The sequence below is a fragment of the Stegastes partitus genome, unplaced genomic scaffold, assembly GCF_000690725.1.
Source record: "Stegastes partitus isolate 25-593 unplaced genomic scaffold, Stegastes_partitus-1.0.2 Scaffold78, whole genome shotgun sequence".
Taxonomy (NCBI): domain Eukaryota; kingdom Metazoa; phylum Chordata; class Actinopteri; family Pomacentridae; genus Stegastes; species Stegastes partitus.
In genome coordinates, this window is record NW_007577809.1 from 439,980 (window position 1) to 463,110 (window position 23,131).

General features: G+C 40.3%; 2 protein-coding genes across 2 annotated transcripts in view; both read right to left on the bottom strand.

The window, feature by feature from the left end:
• Window positions 1-1,889, bottom strand: part of b3glcta (beta 3-glucosyltransferase a) — a 70,796-nt gene extending 68,907 nt beyond the window's left edge. Inside the window, 1 exon segment of the mRNA XM_008276648.1 lies at window positions 1,801-1,889. Within this exon segment, the coding sequence (XP_008274870.1) occupies window positions 1,801-1,889 (89 nt within the window).
• Window positions 1,890-5,630: 3,741 nt separating this feature from the next.
• On the bottom strand, window positions 5,631-22,709 carry LOC103353596 (WD repeat-containing protein on Y chromosome-like). The gene is made up of 27 exons (XM_008276650.1): window positions 22,642-22,709; window positions 21,958-22,219; window positions 20,729-20,782; window positions 19,563-19,793; window positions 18,512-18,597; window positions 18,288-18,380; window positions 18,157-18,202; window positions 18,022-18,068; window positions 16,314-16,431; window positions 16,071-16,140; window positions 15,333-15,573; window positions 15,136-15,241; window positions 14,495-14,646; window positions 14,131-14,233; window positions 13,901-14,007; window positions 13,746-13,825; window positions 13,606-13,660; window positions 13,474-13,519; window positions 13,024-13,083; window positions 9,123-9,285; window positions 8,928-9,023; window positions 8,766-8,824; window positions 7,964-8,096; window positions 7,799-7,838; window positions 7,319-7,407; window positions 6,002-6,186; window positions 5,631-5,704 (listed from the first exon to the last, which is right to left on the bottom strand). The coding sequence occupies exons 1-27, from the start codon at window positions 22,707-22,709 to the stop codon at window positions 5,696-5,698; spliced, it is 2,799 nt and encodes a 932-aa protein (XP_008274872.1). The 3' UTR covers window positions 5,631-5,695.
• Between the last annotated feature and the right edge of the window lie 422 nt (window positions 22,710-23,131).

Sequence of the window (23,131 nt, forward strand, 5' to 3'; positions counted from 1 at the left end):
AAAGTTTTAATTTTGCTCTAATTTTATTATCATTGATCACATCAATGTCAAATTACTGCTCACCAGGGACACTTAGTCTACAGCAGCAAGACAATCTTCAGGGTGGGTGTGTTCCCTCAAAAGATCTATTTCTTACAATTTAATATATCACAAGAAAGTGAACCTGAAGTATCTTCATTGTCATTTTTTAATCAGTTGATTATTTTTCCAATAAATAATCAAAACTGTAAAAACATCCAACACAGTTGTGTTGTGAAGTCTTGTTCTGTCAGTCTGTGACACATTAAACTATGACATAAAAGTGACAAGCAGCAATTTCTCACAATGTTTGACGTCCTCATTTGAAAAAGTTATTCCAAAAGTTTTCGATAAATTTTCCTTTTAACAATTCCTGTTCTGGTTTGGGGTCTGAAGCCTGTAAGATTTTCAGGTGGTTGCTCATTTAACCGTTTGTATGTGTGTGTGTTTCATTCAGTGTCATTTAAGCCCAAAACAGGAATTTCCCAAAACTCGATGTTTTACTGTTTTAGCAAATGACACTGAAACCCTTGTAAATAATGGATTTGTTGGGAACTATTTTCAGCTATGGATGAATACACATTTGATGCTCTCATATTATATTTCACGGTATGAATGAAGGAACGTGTCACGTGTCATTTTGAACGGTTCCTGGTCAGTTAGCAGCAGAAGGATTCAGTTACACTACATCACACAACAGGATGTTTGCATGAGCCTTCCAAGTGTATGTTAACTTTTGTTCACAACTGTATATCCATCCATTATCTATACACCACTTAATCCTCACTTGGGTCACGGGGGATCACTTATAGACAGACAACCAAGCTCACTCACATTCACACCTACGGACAATTTAGAATCACCAATTAACCTCAACATGTTTTTGGACTGTGTGGGAGGAAGCTGGAGAACCTGGAGAGCAAACTCCAGATCCGGGTGTCCTCACCAGGATGCGAACCAGCGACCTTCTTGCTGCGAGGCAACAGTGCTAACCACTGCTCCACCTTGCAGCCCCGTACAACTGTTATATATGTATATATACATGTAAATTTGTATCCCCACCAGCATTCATTTGTCTTGTCCTGGCAGAATAAGGCACATGCGTAACTAATAACATTAACTAATGGTGGTTCGGTCCCATGTACGTGAGTCAACATGCAGAGTAGCAGCACCCTGGAACTGGGACGCCTAAATGGGATGCAGACATCATTAGTGTTGCAGATCTCACCCGTGGTTTCCTCGCTGTGTTCTGTGAAAGTGTCTGCTGTGAAAAATGTCAGAGTTCACAGCTTATGTCCCTGATAATGATGATGGCTAGACCTGCTGTATGCAGGACTGTAGACTGTTTATTGTTTTTTGTAACCGGAGAAACTGCAGGGGACAGATTTGTCTCAAGCTTTCTGCCTGATGCATTATTGTTGATTTTACAGATGCACAAAGCTGTTTCCGCTTTCTTTAAATAAATGCGACAAGTGTTTACTAAGACGAAGCCTGTACATTATTTATGTATATGAAATCCTTTTTTGTTCCACACAAAAATATTTCAGAAGAAACAACAGGTGAAAATATGCAAGGTAATGATTCAGTTTAAGGGTCCGGATGTTGTGCATCTGGCCTACTGTTACCCCGTCATGTCTCACCGTTACAAAACAGAGTCATTGTTATTAGCAACACCTGCTTTTCCTACAATGACAATCAAGCTCAGAGGGATTTTAATAGGCCTCTATTAAAAACCCCTACAAGCCCACGGTGCTCCTATTTTCCCTGATTGGACGTCTTTACAGGACTCTGTGGACATGAACAGACTGTGCTTCATTGGCTTCCCGCTCACTTTCCTTTAGGTTTGTTGTTAGGTTGCGAAACTGGGACATCTTTACTGTACTTAGTTAGTAGACGGGGGATTAGCAGCATAATTTATCCCCCATCATAACCTAAGCAGCGGCCGAATTAGAAGCAATAACTGAAAACAGCTGTGTAGGTGTGATGAGCCAGTAAATATGTTTAGTTACCAGCTGCATAATTGCATAGTTTGGTTCCCTATAGATTATGGTAATGGCTTGTGTTGTGTTATGATCACAAAACAGCCGCTTTCAGTTGCTATGTGCCACTGTATCACAAAAGGTGAAGAACAGAGGAGACATTTTCATGCAAAACACCAGTGTAACCGATAATTAACATTAGCATTGGCTGCATTGCATGTAGGTGCTGCAGGGCTTCTTTGGCTTTAAACCCACCTGAAACATCATTAGCGCTTGTGGCTACACTTGTGTGTTTCCTCCTACAAGAGTTACACAAAGTTGTTCTGCTAAGGCATTAAGTTTTGAGATTCAAGTCAAAACGTGTTTCTTTTCCAGATTTTCTCATTTATGAAAGACATGATTTGAAGCGAACGCTTTCATGAGGGCTGTAATGAAGCAGAGAGCCTAATGATCCTGCAGAAATGAATAGAAGTGTCTCAGCAACAGCGACTTGTGTTTGCTTTTAAATGATAGAGAGGAGACACTACATCATGCACGCTGTCATATATACACCATAATCACTTCATTTGGTAGTGTGTTTTGTTGTTAAATCATTTGCAGTGATATAACCAAGAAGGCTTCACCTTCAGCAATTTGTTTAAAACACTAATTGCTAGAAGTTCACATGAAAAAATAAAAGCTCCATATACATGGCAAGTTTGATGACACAGATGTGTCACTTTTGTTGTTGTGGAACTGTTTTTTACTTGAAATGTAATTGTAGGAACAGCATTTTCAACTTCCAGCCAAGGCAGCGTTTGTTCAGATGCACTTTGACAGCTCAGTCCACATTTGTGACTCAATCACTGCAGCAAGAAACAAGAAAATGAAGACAGCGCCATACTGGATTTTTTTTTTCCAGTGACAGTAAATGAAAGAGCAAATCCGTAGACAGTGACAGTGAGTTGATTTTACAGAGACACAGTCGGATTGTCTGGTTCATGACTCAAGCAGCAAACTGTCCGCAGTTCACTGTCACTGAAGTGTTTGAGCTCTGCTGAACATGTCCTTAAAAACTGACAATAATAACATTGAAATCAACAACACATTTTAATGTCCGCCACTAAGACGCTTTTCACTTGAGCGCCACACTTTTTAAACAACACACAGATTTGTAGGTAGCTGTGACCTGTAATTGGGTATATTTCTGTCTTCCAATTTCAAAATCACCTTCCTCTCCTTCCCTCTGTGGGTGCTCGCATTTACTGAGCATTTCTGAATAATTCAGGGCTCCCACTGCTCAGTATGTATGTGGGTAATTAGCCTTTAGGGTAGGGCCAAATGCTAATAGTTAATGTAATCAAAAAAAGTGATGTGTATAACCTCCCCTGGCTTACTCTTGTAATTATTGTATGTCAACAATAAATTGCACACCCTCACATTTTCCCAGTAAGAGCAGGATGGTGGGCGTCCAGGTGTGTGTGGGCGAGTGTTACTGACGTTGTGGGTGCATAAATCTGTTTACACAGTCACATTGTTGGGACGCGTCTTCCTTATAGGGACCCCGTGACGTAAATCATTAAATTTTAATGTGAGGATAAGATTTAAGGTCAGGGTTAGTCAAATGGTAGTTACAGTTAAGGTAAGAGTAATGACATGTATGGAAAACAATGCAATGTCCTCTGAGGTCACGGAAACTTGACTGTGTGTGTGTGTGTGTGTGTGTGTGTGTGTTTGTGTGTCGGGAGAAGGTTGCAGAGAGGATGATGAATTGCAGGTTTTCAAAATCTCCATGGATATTGTTTCATTAAACGGTGGCCTAACAAAAAATAAACACCATGGTGACAATTTGCTTGATGGACTGTGCAAAATGCAATTTTATGCACACACTATACAGTACACCTCATACCCTCATTTTTTATGATATGTCACACTTTATTCTGGCTCTGCAAACATGACTACGTCTGCACTGATATGTCTCACTTTCTCTCTTTCTCAAGCTTAAAATGCACAGCTATGAGCCTCATATTCGCTTAAATATTACTTTCCATATTATTTAGTCCATACTTTGATGGAAGTCTGCATTCTTTGTCATTAAATCCACAGGACTAATATTGTGCAGGTCCCTGTTGTGCCACTAAGACAGCTCTGATCTCATGGAACATGGACGCAGGACCTCTTGGGGTGTCCTCTAGTGGCACGGCACCAGGACATTGGCAGGGGATCCTTTGGGTCCTGTCTGGAACAAAGCTAAGGTGGGTGGTCAAAAGCAACAGCCACATGAATGCAAAGGTTTCCCAGCAGAACATTGCATTGAAAAAAGACGAACAAAGTTCTCCTTCACCTGTGAATGGTTTTAATGCTGATCAGTGGCAAACCTCACTATCAGCGCGATCTCTCACATTGTCACATCTGTGGAATATCTTAAACAATGTCACATATATTAAACCGTGTTGTATTATTTATTAAATCAATAGGCTGACAAATTGGAAAGTACGCAGGCTTTTGTTAATAATACAATGTATGCCAGAACACCATCACAAGATCATGAATAATGCATTTATTACACGTATAATACATTATAGATATATCTGGAAGATAAAAAAAAATTTATTATGCAAACTATAGCCATTATCACTGAAACCATATCTTTCTTTCAAATTCTGTCACATCTTTAATAATGTTACTTCCTTAAGAAGAAGAAGAAAATGAATTAATTTTAAAAAGGGCTATCTTACATTAAAACTTTAATGACTGATTGTATTTTTGGCACTACGCTTGTAGCTGATATATGATGTAAAGTAGCAATATGAAAAGCAAACGTGAACCTATAAATGATTGTTTCAGACCAATAAACCTTAAAGATTAACTGCAGAGTTGTGATAATTCTCTGTGGCTTCAGTGCATGTGAATTCATTTTGGTTAAAAAGTTCATACCTTTAAGAGTACTTTATTTTAAATATTTAATCAGGTTACAATAAAAACAATTTATTTGAGTAATTTCTTTTTTATTTCTTTCCACATTGGTGTGTTTTTGTAGAAAGTCAGTAAGCAAATTGGTTCACTTATGTCTCTGGGATACTGAGCAAAATGTGCTCCTCTCAGCAGTCTGAAGTAATACATTTCAAAGCCATCCCTGTTGCTAAATTGTAATGGTAATGATTTCCCAACACCTCTCTACTTTGCTTCTTGTCAGAGCTAATGCTACAAATGAGAGCAGTCTGGATGTTGTGTAACAGCAGGGTGTTTGGAGTCCGCTTGAATATGAGCAGCTGTACATCTTGTAAAAAATAAATAAATAGCGAAACCTTCTTGAAAGCACTTTTTTAGTGTTTGTTGGATGAATTAAATCAATTTAGTAACTGTAACATTTTTCAGTTTTAACGCTCTCACTCATCTCTGTAGTTTCATTTTGCTGTTGAAAAGCTGTGTACGGTTACATACAGCCTTACTTCTTGCTGTTATTTCATTCCGTTTTATTTTCCCTTCCTCTGCCTTGACAATATATCGGATGCTGCAATGACCCAGTTTCCCAATTGTGATCAATACAGTTTGGTCTTATTCAGTTCACTCCAGTTCTCTCAGTGCTGCTTGCGAAAGGATCGATGCCAGCGAGGGAGAGGTCAGGTGGTTTGCTGGTGTTTGGTGGCTCCACAGTATCAAGCTCCTTCCACAGCGCAGCGGTTCGATACAGCTTGTTAGTATGCCTGACAATTTCATCACAAAGTCTGAAATGCAAAAGAAGACACGCTCTAAGTTTAACTCTGTTACTTTTCAAGCTGGTGTAAGACTTGCATCGCGTATGTACAGTAGTCTTTGCTGTTGAAGTGGTTATAACCTAGTCGCACCTATTCTTGTGTTCCTCTGGGTAAAAAATATGCTTTTTAATGTTTCTCAATGTCTGTGTCACTGATGGGTGTTGGAGGAAGTTCAGTTCAGTTTCACATTGGGAGGGAGAGGAGACAGAGAGAGAGGAGCATATCTTATACACCTCAGATAATCATTTGGAAAATAATGCGGCTCACCTTTACTTCCCCTCTATCAGCCTCAGCCCTGTCAGGATTCATGGCATCAGAATGACATGTTTTTGCATTCAGTATTTCATGATCTGGCATACTCAGAGGATCAATCAGAACCTCAAAGGGGACACCAGGATGCATCCAGGATGAGGGGATGTGGACATTCCAGCTCTCGGGCTGCCCAAAGGTCCCTGCGGAAGGAGACCGAAATCCTCAATTTTAATATTGTGCCAGTTTGCACGGCATGGTGCTGAATGAATGTGACACAGTCAAAACTGTGGCTTCTTAAAATGTCACAGTGTCTGAATCCATTGGAAATCATTTCTCTGCAGCAGTGCCCAACTGTGCAGCACACCTCCAAAAGTCCCACAGAAAAATCATATCTTTATTTCAAAAGTTTGAGGAATCAAGTGAGATTACATTATTCATACAAATACTGATCAGAAATCTGTACGAATAAAAAGTATGTTAGACAAACATGTAAAGAGTTCTGCTAGTAATCTTGCACAAGACGTGAGGTAGATTCTAATAGGTGGATGGCTCGAAGTGGGATCGCATCATGTCGGTAGATGTTTGGGAGCATTTGGAGAAACATTATAAAGAGTCAGTCAGCCTTGCTCTCTCCAAATCAGCTAAATTCAGCGACTAGCACCTCTAAAGCTCACAGATTAGCATGTAGCATCTTGTTTGTTTACTCTGCACAGTCACCAGAATTTGAAAAACTTGTGGTTTTACAGGAGGTTATGTACTATGTCTTTGTGATTCGTATTCACTGTCAAACCTTAAAGTTCTCTCAAGAGCTGCAGCTCCTAAACTCCCTGGGTCCACTGTTTGTCAACTGGTTTGTTTAAACAGGCCATTTTTTTTCTTTTGAAAGATGTACTGAGAAAAATTATAAATGTATCCAAGTTGTTATGGTTGTTAAGCAAATGCAACATCACTACCTGAGTGTAGTTGTTGTGTTAAAATGCAGCTTTATCGTTTTTTTTTTCTCAGGCATATTTCTAAATGACTCTGCATCATAAACAAGAAAGTAACTGTCACACGAAGCAGGAGCAAAACCAGGCGCCAGGTAGTGTAGGAGTGCTGGTTGTTTACTGCCTCTCTAGGCAAAATATAATTAATCTGCCATGTACTTTGTAGTGTGAACTGCAGTTGATGGGTACTTGAAGCTGACAGCTACAGCTCACTTTTACTCCAGGGCCACCTAGTGGGTCAGTCCAGCCGTGCCAGTCACACCGAATTAATTAACATTAATGCTGTTTGAAGGAACATTAATAAAGTCTGGAATGAGGGCATTGACGTATGCAAAGCGACACCCACCGATGAATTCTCCTTGTGCACTCCACAGGCGCACAGTGTGGTCAGTGGACGAGGTAAGCACCACTTGATCATTGTCAACAATCTGCAGGCTGGACCAGAATAAAGAGACACTGGATGAAATGGGAGAAGGCATTTCTGGCAGAACACTCTAAATCATCCACTCTGTTGGTACGTCTGATGGCAGAGGCACCCCGGGCAGCATCTCACCTACACTGATCATCTGTCTAAGACCTTCCCACACGCAGTCTCTTCTACACTTTGTTTGTGTACTGCAGTGGAGGAAAGTTGTGTTGTTCCTGCTGCCACCAACTCCTCAAACTGAGAATGATTAGATCCACTAAGCGTGCACTTGTTTTAACCGTGCAGCTAAGGACACAGCAAGCCTGATTGTCGCTTTACTACAGTTACCTGATTATTGTTGTCACGTGAATTTGTTGCTGACCATAATGAAGCCCATTGTGGTGTTTTTTTTTTACATACCCGGTAATTGCGCTGGTGTGAGCACGCCAGAAGTTTTCAGCTGCAAAGTGTTGAAAAAGAAGCATAAAAAACAGGCACAGAATGTTCAGATAAACAGCACGTCTTCACTTTTTTTTTTGCTGTGTTTCTAATCAAAGGAAAAAGCAGAAAAAGAATGAAGCTAACCTCTTGGTGATTTTTGCTCAGGGGCAATCTTTTCCATGCTGTAAACATAGATGTAACCAATTTTGTCAGCGGTGTACAGCAGCATGTCCTTGTCTGTTTTGGCCATGTTTGTTATCTTTTGTTGGAATTTAGACTGAAAAGTGCAAAAAAAAAGAATGAGATTTTTACACAGGGATATCGCTGTCTCTTCATATTCATTATATGGCAATGGCTCTCCTCGGCTCAAATGAACATAATAAAAGGGACAAAATGACACAGTTAGCACCAAACAGCTCCCTCCCCTGTGGTGACTAAATGCTACCTTCACTGCAGACAGAGTTCAACAGCAGTCCTCTCCAAATAATCTGATGTATACATAATAGAACACAAAATGTGCCAGGCAACAAACCATCAACACTAATGATAAAGAAAAACAGGCCATAACTAAACACAGGTGGCTGCAAAAGCCTAAATTATTTAGATTTTGTGCGTCATTTGTGGAAAGTACAAAGATTTGCACGTTATATAATCTAAAAACACCACTTCTGCCGTCTTGAGAAGAATCTCATAGCGTCTGTTTGATATCAGTTTTGTGGAGGATTGCTTAGATGCCCCCGTGTTCACCCATCTCACAAAAGTAAAGGGTCCCTGCTTTGCATTACCAACCCGCAAGGAAGGTACCTGCTGGTTCTTAAAAAACACTGAAGCTAAGCAAAGAAACTACATCTTATCTTATTCTTTATTCAGCGATTTTAGAGACAAGAGAAAGGGAAGTCGTACACCTCGCTTGCCAAAAGGGAAACCTGCGAATAAAATATCTCACCGCTTTGAGGGCGCTCACAAACTTTCCTCCGCCGAGCACATTCCAGAGATTTACGCAACCTTTAAAAAGAGAAAATACATAATTAACACTGTAATAAAACGCAATGTGGAAGGTTGTAAAGTGCAGTCATGCGCTGTGATTAGCGCTATTTATAATACTGACCTTTGGCCCCCGACGACAGGAGAGCTGTAGTCAAGGAAAGCTGCTTTACCTTCAGATTCTTCATGAAAATGATGCTGGGAACACTTGTATCCAGAGCTATGCAAGATAGATGTAGTGTTTCGAGAACAGATTTTTATACTCGCAGGAGATTTAAAAGAATATATTCATCCTTCACTTTGAGGCTCCAGTAATCACCTTCAACATCTCGGCGCTGAGCTGCAAGAGGGCAGACGAGTCGACACTGTACGCTTCCGGAAATCACATTCCATACTATAATCTCTCCATCGTAGCTGCTGGTGGCCAGGAGAGATGGAGGACACTGTGCCACACAAAGGATGTCGTCCTTATGGCCGCTTTTCTGAGAAGAGACGAACTGTGAGCCTCTCTGAATGACGGCAGTATAATGAATTTGTTAATGCCAAGAATAGTCGTTCATTATGGCTGAATTTCTGTCTATGCTTGCACAAGATAAAACTGTATTACTTTTTGAGACACTTTGACAAACTATGGAAAAGCTGTATCTCTTATACTGGAAAGAGAAAGCTCTGTTTGTGTGAAAAGAAGTAGTATTTTCAAAAACATAAAGCCATTTGGTACTTATAACACATATTCTATACAATAATTCAGGGAAAAACACTTACTTTCTTTCTTTTGACAAGATCAGCGAATGTTAGTACAAAAAACAAAATGCCAATTAGCTTCGCCAAAGACAGGTTGCAGAGGAAAGAGACCTTCATGCAGAGCTAAGAGCAGCATCAGTCTTCTCATTTAACTCAAATAAGCATATTGTCAAACTATTTCTCTAACCTTACCAACTTGCCACACGATCAAGGGGTTTGCACACCTTACAGAATAAATGAATATCTGAAAGGTCACCGTCTGTTAACCAGAAACTAAATGGGAATGAAAAAAATCTGAAGAGCTAAGCAGTCTCATTAAAAGAGCCGAGCGGAATCCGGGTGAAAAATACTTCCAGTCATTTCAAGCCTTGTATGAATGTCAAATAGTTTTCACTGAAGTCTTGATTTCGCTTAAAATATTCTAACCGAGTGTGTCACACATGGATTAGAACCTGATTTGATGTCAAACCCCTGAGCAAGCAGACAAGCCAGACATTACTTCACACTGGTACAAAGTGATTCATCTTGTTCTTTATGTGCTTATTTCTCACTGAACTCAACGGGAAGATTTGCTCGCAGTGATGCTGCCAACATGAAACTGTATACACCATGAACCAAATCAGGAAAAGCAGATGGCATTTTGAACTTATATTATATTCCATGCCAAAATGAAATATTCAGCTGAACTGGGTCATGTTTTAAAAATTTAATGAGATGCAACACAACACTGACCATCTGGAGGAACAGAAAAATTCACAGTGAACCCGAGGCTCACTGGCTTAAGGGAAAGAGAGCAATACGTATAAAACAACCCATTGATCTTCCTCCTGGAGGCCATTAATGAAAAACAATTTCAGGAGAGCCCTCTGTAGATAATCAAAGGGGTCACTTTTCTTCTTGGCCACTGTAATGTAATCTTTCTGCTCTGTTAATGGGCGTCTTTGGGGGTGAATGTAACCAGCAGCCGTAATGAAAGAGATGAGAGGGCTCTGAGAGTCACCTCATCCAATGGATCATACAGCATTAGTGAGAATCAGCTTTCCCTCCTGCCGCTCATGTGGAGAGAGCTGCGTCCTGCCGTCAGAGATCACTTCACCGCATTATACGGGGAAAATCTAATCTATTCTCTGATATTTTGGAGGGACCGATTATGCGGCTTTGAGGGTGTGATACACTTTCAAAGAAGGAAAAACTAATTACTGCACTTGGCGATGTTACCTCATAATGAGGCTTCGCTTGATATGGAAAGGTGATTAAATGTTTACAGTTTATAAAGCAGTACAGTTTGTGTTATTTTGCATCTTCAGAGCTGCTTAGCAGAAACGCCTTGAGAAAATATTCTTTTTAGCTAAATATTTTAACAACTGTATGACTAATTGCCATGAAATCTGATATAGATATCCACGGCGATAAAGATGAGTTTCCCCTTGTGCCACTAATAAATCAGACCATTAATTTGCCCTCTACTTGGATTCACAACTAAACACTTTCAAATCCATTGACATTTCCATCATCCTCAGCTATTCTTCATGTTTGGAGCTAATTGGAACATGTCAGCATGCTAACTCAATAAACAAATTCTACCTGCTAAACATCAGCATGTTAACACTGTCTGTGCGACTGTGTCAGCATGCTGACATTAACATTAGACTCCGAGCACCGCTGTAGCGAAACACAACCTGACGGAGCTGCTTACATTGGAGTCCTGTTTATTGATCCCCCAGTAGGTGTTAAAACAACACATTTTGGTGAGTATACCTTACACAGTGTTGTATTCAAAAGGTCTGGCAATCAGGTTGAATTAGCTTTTTGTCCCACAATAAGATATCTACCAAAAAAAAGAACATAGTCTGCAAAAATCTGATTAGAATATGTTAGCAACTGTGTCCCATGACTTGAGTTACAAAAATGTTAAAATGGCGACAGGCGGGGCACATCCTAGACAGTCGCAAGTCCATCACAAAACAATAGACAACTATGTATGCTCACACTCATACCTACAACCGATTTCTGATCACAAATTAACCTCTCGACTGAAGCACCTGCAGAAAGCCCATGCAGGGACACCATCCCAACTGACCAGCAGGTTCAAACCTAGAATCTTCTTGCTGTAAGGCTACAATGCTGACCACTGCACAAAAAAACATGCTCAAGAAGCACACTGTTACTGAGGTAACCCTATAGGACACTGTGGTTGGAGTGCACACACCTTGTGTAGTGGACTGAATCAGAGATAAAACCATCCTCTTATTTCAGTATGACTGGCTGGCTGCACTGGAACATTGACACATTGACGTGCTTTGAGGAAATTGACATTCAAGCGTATAAATAAATTAAATGGCTCCATGTTAGTATCAGGGGACATTTATAGAAGGAAATAAAGAACACACACGTATGAATTCTTAAGACTAAGACAAATTGAACAGGGAGAAAGAAAGGAAGAGAAAAGGGAGAGTATAAGGATGGTGTATCGCACTGCTTGAGTTAAAAACATTTCTGCAGGCGATGCTGCACAGTAGGGCAGAGATCAGGGAGTCTTTGTTAGCCATCTTTCTCTCTCTCTCTCTCTGAGCGTTCCAGCCAGTCAGCAAAAAATGATTCTTTGGACCCTTTTAAGGCTCCAATGTCCTCCATGGGTGTGTGTAATATGAACACAGAACCAGCAGGGAAGCTTTATCTTCACAGCCTTTTAGGTGCAACAGTGACTGAGGCAAAAAGTGTATAAGAACTAGTGCAGCACTGCAATTCTATGAACATTGTATACAGCGATCTGCTTCCTCAGACAGACATTTGTTGCTACATAGACGTCTGACCCAGGCTACAATGCTGCTGAAAGTTGGCTTTAACTTGTCTAACTTATGTAAAAAGAAGCGATACCTCACGGTAAAAGTACTGTATCACAGGTAAAAAGCATGCATTCAATAATCCATAAGTGTGTGTGATCAGTAAAATGTTCTTAAACATCAAAAGTGAAACTACTCAGTATGGAGAGTGGCTGGTTATGGGAATGCTATATTATTATATTATTATTTGGTCTAACACTAAAGCGAAAAGGATATTCTAACTACTTTATATACTGCTAAGTCATTTAATGAATAGCAATGAATCACATTTTATAAGATGATCCTATTTGCCATATTAATGTAGCAAAGTAGGAATATATTCTGAAAAAAAAAACACTGCTTTTCCCATAAATAAAGCAGTGATTCGGCACCAGAGTCAGTTACAATGTGCATTTGACTGATGTGTTTCTGATCACCCGTGGAGTTCCCAACAGAAAGACCCACTGTGTCACTTTCAGTCAGGAAATCTGCGCTTTTCAGAAACAGAAGAGTAACAGTGGAATCCATCCAGTGTTTCTACAGCTGTCATCTACTCTTTATGAAATAAATGTGACAGGGGGAATACAAACTCGGTTATAGCAAAATGAACAACTGATTTCTTCTGTTGTTGTTGTTGTTGTTGTTCATAGTCACCAGATCATCCTGCCATGAAGGCTGCGGCCTCTGGACATGATGAGAGTCTTCAGGTATGTCCTGAAAAAAACACGGATGATCAATCAGCAAAGAGGAGACAGTTTATATCTCAGTAATAATACTGCTGTCATGTTTGGAAGCATCCTATCATTACAAAATCTAAAAATGACAAGAAATGTCACTTGGAGGGAGAAGAAAAGGCACTTCGTTCTCAATCTCACTGGTTTTATAATATAATTCAAAACGGGATATATGTGGCGTGACATGTCGGTACTTTTTGCTTTTTTTAATCTCAGAATGGAGTTCAACTGGTAATGACAATGTAAACAAATGCAAATGGGATGCGATATGATGGAAGGATGGAGGAATTGGAAAAATGATTGGGATGGGATTTTCTGAAAAGCAACCGGCAAATAATACCTCGAATTACGTCTTTTCTTTTGTACTCACCAAGTAAATGTCAATCCTCCGGGCTCTTCCGACAGACATCACATAGCTGCACACGCAAATTGCACAAGCTCAGAACGGATTCAAATTTATACGGAGCCAAGAACACTTGCCAAATATCACATCATTACTCACGATTTCCTGTGAACTTTGAGGAAGATACAGTCGCACACCTCATGACATTCGCCGTCTAAAACGAAGACTGGAAGTAAATTTTCACAGTTGCGCAGGTATTTAAAACTTTTTATTCTGAGAGAGTCATTTGTGAAACACACCCTTCTTTAGCGTCTGAAGGCACTGGCCACTGTTGAAGTTCCAGATCTTTAAACATCCATCTCTTGCACCTGTGATGAGTCTGCACAAGAACATACTGTGGTGTGACGAAGATAAATATATGTAATGAAAACTGAAAGTACTTTGTGTTCCGTACCTTCTACTACTGGGGTCAAATGTCATGCATGTGATGGAGGACAGACGATGTGTGCCGCCGAACTCAAAAACCTGACGCCCAGTGTCAAAGTCCCAAACTCTCACCACCTAGTACCAAAAATAACTTGAATTAATTGTAGCGTTAATAAGTGGCGTAAAACAGGACGGTTATGCACCTGTTTTAATCACTTTCAGAGGAAATTTCAAACTACAAAGCACTAATTTACTCACAGATCCCTCAGAGCAGCTGACAACTTGACGAAACTCCTCACTGAAGCCGCAGCACATTACAGGCTCATTATGCGAAGCCATCAAACGACTGTGAAGCCGTGGCCTGACAGAGGAAAGAGATGATAAAATGAATAACAGCGAGACTAATATTAGGTAGCTGCAGTCATAACTACAGAAAAATAAATCGAAAAATCTGTCTAGTTAAAGTGGTTTGTAGGAAATCTTCAAATATCATCAGCGTCTTTCTTTTGGAATCTCTCAAACCATCACCTTCAAATTAGCTAACGTGAGGAACATTTTCAAGTATATCTTCAGAGCATATTGGAAACCATGAAGAACAGAGCACAAAGCTGTGACAGCCAACCTCAGCTTCAGGGAGAGCACAGCCAAACAGTCTGCGGCAACGTAAAGACATTTCACAGCAGGGGAATAGGAGCATGCGGATATATCACCATGGATCCCGCTTGCTTTAGGGTCTGCTGTAAACAGACAGCACTGATCCTGAATGTGCCAAATCTGAAAGGAAAACAGTTGAACGGCAAAAGGAAAAAAGTATTCTCATCATTTAGTTTTGTAAAAGTAGCAACAGCACACCATAAATTATTTCATGTAAAAGGAACAAAATTCTATTAAAGCACAGTAGAAGCAATCATATATACTGCAGGTATGAAGAGGAGAAGTGTAAATCATGGAAAATGGGAGTATGTTACACTATAATACTAGATCATTATTGTTAATGTATGTGGGAATAATGCATTGTGTTTTGTATTTGTAACTATAGCTGCAAAAGCGCAATATTGTCGTCTGAAATTGGGTAAAAGTTAAATGTAGCATTAACAAGCATGGAAAAACTCAAGTGAAGTCCCAATTTACTGGAACAAAGTACTTGATGAAAAGTAATTAGTTATTTTCCATCACAACAAGAGAAATACACACAGTGGTTAAAACATATAAAATCATACGAATAGTGGAACATTTGGGACATAAAAATGAGTCACGAATCACTTTAACAGTGTTGTCAGTGGAGACAGAGAAGATCTGACTGTCCTCTGAGGAGATGAAGAGGAAGATGATGGGAGCAGAGTGGCCTTTTAAGATACCAGTTGGTTTCCTATAAAGAACAAGAGATTTCAGAGAAAAGAAGGCCTTTTAATTTAATGACACTTGTCTCAAAGAATGTTCACTGAATTCTGGTTCCTCACCCAGAAAAATGTGGGTTCCACAGGCGTATGAGTCTGTCCATGCCTCCAGTGACCAGCAAACTGTGCTTTTGACAAAGGTCAAAGGCCTTGACACCTTTGTAGATGGTAAAGACAGTCTGATCGCAGGATGCCCGCACCTGTGCTGTCCAGCACAGCTGGATCTTCTTGGCTTTACCCTCATAGCAGGCTTCCCTGATCTCATTCAACTGCTGCTCAGCGTCAGTTAAAGGCAGTGCACAGCCTCAAGAAGGGGGAAAAAAAACAAACAGAAAGTATTTTATTACAAGGCCATGTGTACCAGCATCGATCAAAACATGTTTTTCTGAGCAAGGGTAAGTCATTAAATGAATAAATGACCAAGCTGCCAAGTGGACATGCCCACATACAGGGCGATCACGCACACACACGCCGGCATTGATTGGTGAATTTGTGATAGATGAGTCATCATGAGTCATTCCTCATAGCTCTCCAACCAAGCAGCTGAATGTTCAACACAGACTTTAATTACCACACACTGAAGAATGAAGGGATTTCATACTTTTCCCTTTTTTTGTTAACCGCTTTTTTCATTTTTATGCGTCAGTTGTTGTTTTTCCATTACAAAGACCATGCGTGTGTGTAGCAGACAGGTAGCTCTGTTTTTTTAAGTCCAAGTGACAACAACGAATGTCTCGGATTGTTTGTTATTGTGCTGAACATATGCCAAAAAGCCACAGTAACAAGCGAAACAGAAATTACCTATAACAAGAGAAGAAGATTCTTCATTTGTTGAGGAGACAACAGCTTGAAAACTGGGAAAATATTTTGCCTAAATTCAGAGAAAAGAGTTTGTGCTTCAGGATTGTCAGAACAAAATACAATTAAAACATCACATCATTGAACAATACAGTTTCTGTAGATCTGTAAGTTTTCACATGACTGAACTTAAACATGTTTCTCCATAAGGGAAGCGCACATAAAGACAGAAAGGCAAAAGGTCACCTGTGTCACCCAGTCGTGATGGACCTTCCATCTGACAAATGTCACATTTGGAGACAGCACTGCATTGTCTATTGCTACTGTGGGTATATTTTCAACCTTTGGTAGTTTATTCCATAATCTATAAAAAGAGAAGTGGAGGTATACAGTCAGGCCTGAAACTGCACATATTCTGAGCTGCAGCCTCACATATGTACTTGTGTAACATGTATAATTTTCTGATTGGCAGGAAACTGATGGGAGGCAAAGGTATAATTTTCCACCACACATTTGAAGTGGCAGTACTAAAAGGACTCTCAGCTCAGTCTTTTCTTCTTTTTTTGGGTGTTCTGACTGAAAATAACTGCATAATCTTCCTGTGAAAGGTGTACCATGAGTCAAACACACTGAGAGCTGCCGCACCTAACAGTAGGAAAAGAGAAAATGGTCAACTCTGAATAGCGTTCGTCACAATGCGGAGTTAATACAAGAACCTACACGTCACTGCATCTCATTTCTGAACACTGACTTGCTGGGACAGGAAATATGTACTGTATGTTGCAAATGGATTTTCAAGGTTTTTGTGGGCTGGAGAAATACAAACACATTGTTTAAAATCAACATAACTTCTGATTTTCTCATCAGTTACATTGTCATCCCATCTGTAGGCGATGTGCTTCAGATCCAGCAGCACTGTCAGACCAAAACTGGTTCACCTTGAGGGTCAAACACCAACGCAAGCTGAAGGATGCTGTATATGCAGCCCAATGCAGCAAAGAGTGCACAGACTTCTATATGGAGAAGGCAAAATGTTTGAGAAAGAAGTGAAGGAGGCCACCTATGTTCAACTATCTCTACTTATGATGCAGTCTTGAGCTCCCTAACCGGACAGTTTCACTACCATTTACACTTTGAGTCATCCTTCACCTGGCGGTTTCGCAACCATTTACACCTCGACGGGCCATTAGCCCATGATTTGTGGTGAGATAGCCGAGGCTCTCCATCCGTCATTTAGAACTGAGAAAACCTCTTGGATGAGAAGGGAAACATCTTCAAGAACCAAGATGAGGTCAGTTCTGAACATGGTTGAAGATAAAAAATCCTCATCCGCTCTTAATATCTGATTATCAAAGCTGAATATTTCATACTTTTTTTTTAGTACAATCAAGAGTTTATTATATTATAGAAAAGCATGGAAAAATTCATGATGTTAGGCAAGCCCACAAGATAAAAAAGAAATTATATGATTTTCAAAGTAGTTCCTATTGTATGAATGCAAAGATTTCTTTTCACTTACAGCGCTGCAAAATTATGAATCTAATCAGGCCATTTGGATTGTGATTTAGCACTTATTGTAAAATGGTGCAACGACTGCTAGCGCTGGTAGAGAAAGCCAAACTTTCCACATAGAAAATGTCCTTGTTTCTTTTTCCACTAATGAAGTCTTTTTGTTCAGTCGAGAAGGCAACAAAAAAAAATCTAATTAGCTGTTAATATCTGACGTCTCCCTCAGGCGCAGCTGAGTCTTCACCTGGCTGTGTACAGAATCAGAAAACTCATCTCTTAGTTTGAGCAGCTGCCAGATTAATGCTGGAGAGGATGTCCGACATTTTCTGATATGATTAAACTAACACCTTTATAATGTATTTAGACTATCTGGCTATGGAGTCTCCTACAGATAACTGAACAGGTAAAATAAGATTACACGTACATTTTAGGAAAGCAACATTACCTGAGGGTATCTGCAACAGAGGATATTAAAATGATAGTCACACATCCCTGAAAGAGAAATGAAAAAATATTAACCTCTCTCAGTCTATATAATTATTGTTTAATAATTGGATCAGGTTGTAGCCGGTGGACTCACTTCAGTGTCTCCATACAGAACACAACATTTATCAGAGCCGGTGTAGCTACGAGGAGAAAAACAAACCTTAACAAGCTAGGAATTATGAGAGCATTTCTGAAATGATGTTATCAAGCAGTTTGGTTGCTGACCTGTAGTCTACCGTCAAAGGTATTGTGTCGAGGGCTTTGATCTGACAATAAGGTTGCAAGGTGGAAAGTTCGTAAAGCTGGAGCTCTCTGTCCCTGCAAGATAACGCAAACGTGCACGATAAACAAACTTAGCACAGTGTGGGACTGCAGTTAACGAGGGTAATCAATATGCTTAATAAATAATGCAGCCTTTTAGTTAATTTTGTTTAACTATTCCTTCTTACCCTGTTGCGATCATCAGTTTGTTGTACTCTGTCATCATGGTGAAGTCACTCGCCCACTTCGACCGTCTATTTGCAGGTCCTTCATTCTGTAAAAATGAGCAAATTCATGTAGTAAAAGCTCATGTTTTTACAAAGGTCCATGTGCAAAGGTCTTTATATTTGTCAGAGAAGCTTGTTCAAATTCCTGAAGTTGCAACTTATGTTGATGATTTCAGATTTTATTAATTATAGTGAAAGGTGTGACAAAATAACACGAACACAATGTACATAAATGTTCATTAGTATTGGCCTCATTGTTCTTTTATAGTGATAAACCATCCATCCATCCATTATCTCTACACCGCTTTATCCTCACTAGGGTCGCGGGGGGGCTGGAGCCTATCCCAGCTGACTTAGGGTGAAAGCAGGGGACACCCTGGACAGGTCGCCAGTCTACCACAGGGCTACACTTAGAGACAGACAACCAAGCACACTCACATTCACACCTATGGACAATTTAGAATCACCAATTAACCTCAACATGTTTTTGGACTGTGTGGGAGGAAGCTGGAGAACCCGGAGAGAACCCACGCTGCACGGGGAGAACATGCAAACTCCACGCAGAAAGATTCCAGTGCCCCCACTGGGTAGTGATAAACCTTTAATTTATTTCTGAATCAATCTCTCATGCACCAAATTATGCACTACCCAACTCAACATATACTCTTTCTACAGAACTACAAAGCCCGCCTCTGTTAGGAAATTACATTAATTGATTAATTAGAATAATATATATTGTAAAGATGCCACAAACAGAATAAGAACATCAATAAGTACATCACTATGTTTGTTTAGGTCTCCTAATGGGAAGGATTGACACTAAGAAATATATATAATCCTTAACACCTAGGCTCAGTTTCCCAGACATGGATTAGTCCTGCAGACTAAAATCCTTTTTCAATAGAGATCTTCACTGAGTTGTTCCTTCTACTCTAGGACTGTGTTTAATCTGTGTCTGGGAAACTGGCTGGAACAAAAGTATTCAGGTAAATGTGCACAAGGTAAAACATACAAACATGTGTTTTGTCTTCTGGGGTTTAAGCTCAGGACTCCAGAGGGAAACAAACCCGTCCTCTCGCACTGTTACGACGGTGCCATCGCCGGTCGAGTGGATGTTGACGATGGGAATGCCATGACCGGAGGCATTCATGGTGGCTGGTAAAATGAAGGCCACCTGCTTGCTGCGTCTTGCAGTTTCCTCCTTCTCTTTATACTCCTGCAGCATGTGGGCGCAGAACTCACCCTGCATCACATTACCGTGTGTTATAAAATGATCACGTTCATGCTGCCTATCCAAAACAAATCATCCTCCAAGGCCAAACCAGACATTTATTAGAATGCAAGCGTACAAACGAGTACACTAGGACCAATTTTTCAGCTTTACAAACCATACAGCCTTTAAAAAATGACCAGTCAAAGAGAAAAATGCACGCAAGTATGTTACAAAATTAAATTTACCAATGTAGGCTATTACTTTGCCTTTGAGTCAGCGTAAGACAAATGTGTTAGTGTACAGTAAACTTGGCAGTAGAAAGGCTGAAAAAGCCCAAATGACTGTTCAGGTCAGTTCCAGTAACACTTTCTCCACAAATCCTGGCTGAATTACTGTTACGGAAATAACCTTGTTGCATTTCATGGTGGCCTGACTTTTTTTTTTTTTTTTCTTTTGAGCAGATTTCTGGTATTAGTGTGCATGGCAAACTGTTACAACTAAGGCAGTTCTCTCACACAGAAGGCCTGTATGCTTCATAAGAAACAAATATGAATTTCATCTCACCCATGAAATCCTTCCTTGGCCTGAATAATCAATCTTCTTAAATAACCCTTGAATCTGAGCATTGCTCTGTGAAATTCAAATAACAAAAGAATAAAGAACAATGACAATTTCTGTAAATTATTCCGGTATTTCAAAAGGCTTGTCCTTAATTGTGAAAAGAAGTGAGATACAAAGAACACAGGGATCAGAGAATCTGAGAGAAAGATATGAAGAGAAATGTCATGCTGTCTTACTGTGTTAGGGAAACCCAAACACTTCTTCAGTATACGTCCAAAATTGTTCACATCAATGCATCTCAAGCCACCCGTTTCAAATTCCTTTATAAAGAAAAATACAGTCAGATCATAGAAATAAATAACCGAGCTGTCAGTGTGTTCTCAAAGAAGTGGCTCGCGCTGTACCTCAAATGCTCGTCTCAGTTGCTGGAGGTTCTCCAGTGATATCTTCTCATCAATCTTACAGGGAAGAGAGGAAATGGTAACAATTACTATCATGCAGGAGGATTATGCATAATTTAAAACTAGTAATTAAGCCTGATTGGTAAAAAAGGCTCCTCCCCATTTTTTCAGCCCACTCAAATCCATTCACCAGGCAGTTTACAAAGTCTGAGTGCTACAAGTATAAATCAAGGTTAGAGAGGAGATGTCACCAGTGTATTCTTAGAGTGAACAGTGAATCATTATTAACACACACGATGAGGGCTCCACCCCGGAGTATTATTTGTAGCGGCCAAAGCAAGCACCGCCGGCTATGTCACGTCTCTGAGACGCTTGCACGAGGCCGGATGACAGGCCACGCACTCTGTGTTAATGGCCTTTCTTCAATTTTCCCACGGTTTCCTAGCAACTGGTCCTTGATCCATGACTCCCTTTGATCTATCATTAATAAATAACAGGGATAAACAGCCTAATTCCTCAAGGATGTAACTGGAGCTGAGGTTTCCCCACGGTATCCTCTGAATTGGGGAGATAATTGTTTAATCAGTCAGAGTGATGGAAGTACTGAAAGTGTTTCACATTACTTCAACCGCTTTCCAAATCCCTTTATTAGAGATGCATAACTTTGAACTCCTGAGCCTGTTTCCACTAATCTGTTATGGCACATTGCTCATTACATTAAGCAGGAGAGTGTGACTGACATATGCAACTAAAACCCAAACTTGCATTTGCACCAGACTCCTACATCATTCCATCATTCCAGTCAGCTTGAAAGCTTGAATCTATTGGGGACCTTTTAAGTAGCTGGCACAGCAACTATGTTTGTTTTACTCCGGCCTGAAACACGGCCATCCACGGGCTGCGGGATAGATTGTCCTGCCCAATTCCCTGTCAGGCTGCAAGTAAATTGATCATCAACTTGATTTAAAATGGCATTTTTGGCACCACCTCACATTCATTCTGCTACTGGTGAGATATGCCTCAGCTATAGTTCAGCTTAAGCACTTTGGAAAGAGTCCCCAAAGTGGCAAGTTTTGCACTGTAGCACTCTAGTGACATCTTCAGGCCAGAAGTAGCTCATAGGTGAGGGGCAAAAAAAAATCTATGACTGTAAGTCATCTAGACCATTTTTATGGAGAGATAGAGTGGTTGACATTTATTCACTCCTCTGATGAATTCACTGAAGACTGTACCTTGAGACTCCGAGTTGAATCAATATCGTGGTGTTGTTGACTCATGGTTTGAGCCGTATCTCCGAGCGTGACAGAGTGTCGCCGCCTGTTCTGTTTCAGCAGCTCTCGCACCAACCATTCAGGCTGCTCTTTTTCATCCTCATCGACACCCACTCGTCTTGGTGCTGAGAAGTCGTCTGCTTTCTCACCCCGACATCTTGGCCTTGATAGGTTTCTTGTGCTCTCCGCTGCACTGAGTTCAGAGAGGATGCTGGAGGATATAAGATGTTAAATATATGCGCTGTTATTTAAAGTCATTGCTGCCACTGGTAAAAATTGTTTGGACTTCATTTAGGCTAAATGTCAGTGTAGCCAGAACTGTTGCAAACAGGAAATTGCACACTAACTTTTTAATACTGGGAATGTGATTCTAATGCTCAGGAGACCAGACTTCCTGCATTACAAAGTACCTCAGTGCTGCCACTGATGGCAACTCAAGCACCATGACAACAGCAAACACTTTCCAACAAGACAGAGGATTACATGACATCGGAACAAGTCAACAAGCATCAACATTTGCTCGCCCTCGCCTGGACAAAAATGCAAAATTAAGACAATCTTGCATTGAAATTGGAAACACATTTAACAAAAACATACTTTGCAATGTTGGTAAGATGATCAAAAATGGTAAAGTCAGCATTTTACCTGGTCACGTGTTGGGTTTCTAATCTTCCCGAAGCTGAAGAAGAGCGAACCTTTTTCCCCAGTGGCATTTTTGTTGTTCAAAAGTTGTATAAAGCAGACTTAAGTGTGAGACATTTCCTCAGTTCTGCCTCCAAACAGACGTTAATCAGACAGTCTACCTGACACTCACTCGTGCATTACACCTGAGCAGAGCAGGTGGTAACCAAGACACCAAGAGTGACAACTGAGACTACAAAAACTCACAGCACTTGCACAGAAAGAAACAACTCGGTGACCATGTTAAATGTCGTGTAAAACTAATAAAATGCTGCTCTGTTTATACTGTGCTTTGAGCTGTAAACTACTGCAGCAATTTTGGGGTAATTATCTATTTATCTCATTACTGTCGATGCATTTTCACAGTTTTATTGCGGCTATGAAGCGAATGAAACAACCCATGCTGCCATGGCTCAACGGCTCAACGGCTCAACGGCTCAACAGCTCAACGTCC

Bases quoted from the DNA above. Each gene is read 5' to 3' on its own strand.
- LOC103353596 (XM_008276650.1), bottom strand. From the start codon at position 22,709: ATGCCACTGGGGAAAAAGGTTCGCTCTTCTTCAGCTTCGGGAAGATTA. The intron at 18,203-18,287 runs GTCAGCAACCAA...TTCTCCTCGTAG, and splicing joins CCTTTGACGGTAGACTACAG to CTACACCGGCTCTGATAAAT. The intron at 7,408-7,798 runs GTATGTAAAAAA...ATTCTGGTCCAG, and splicing joins CACACCAGCGCAATTACCGG to CCTGCAGATTGTTGACAATG.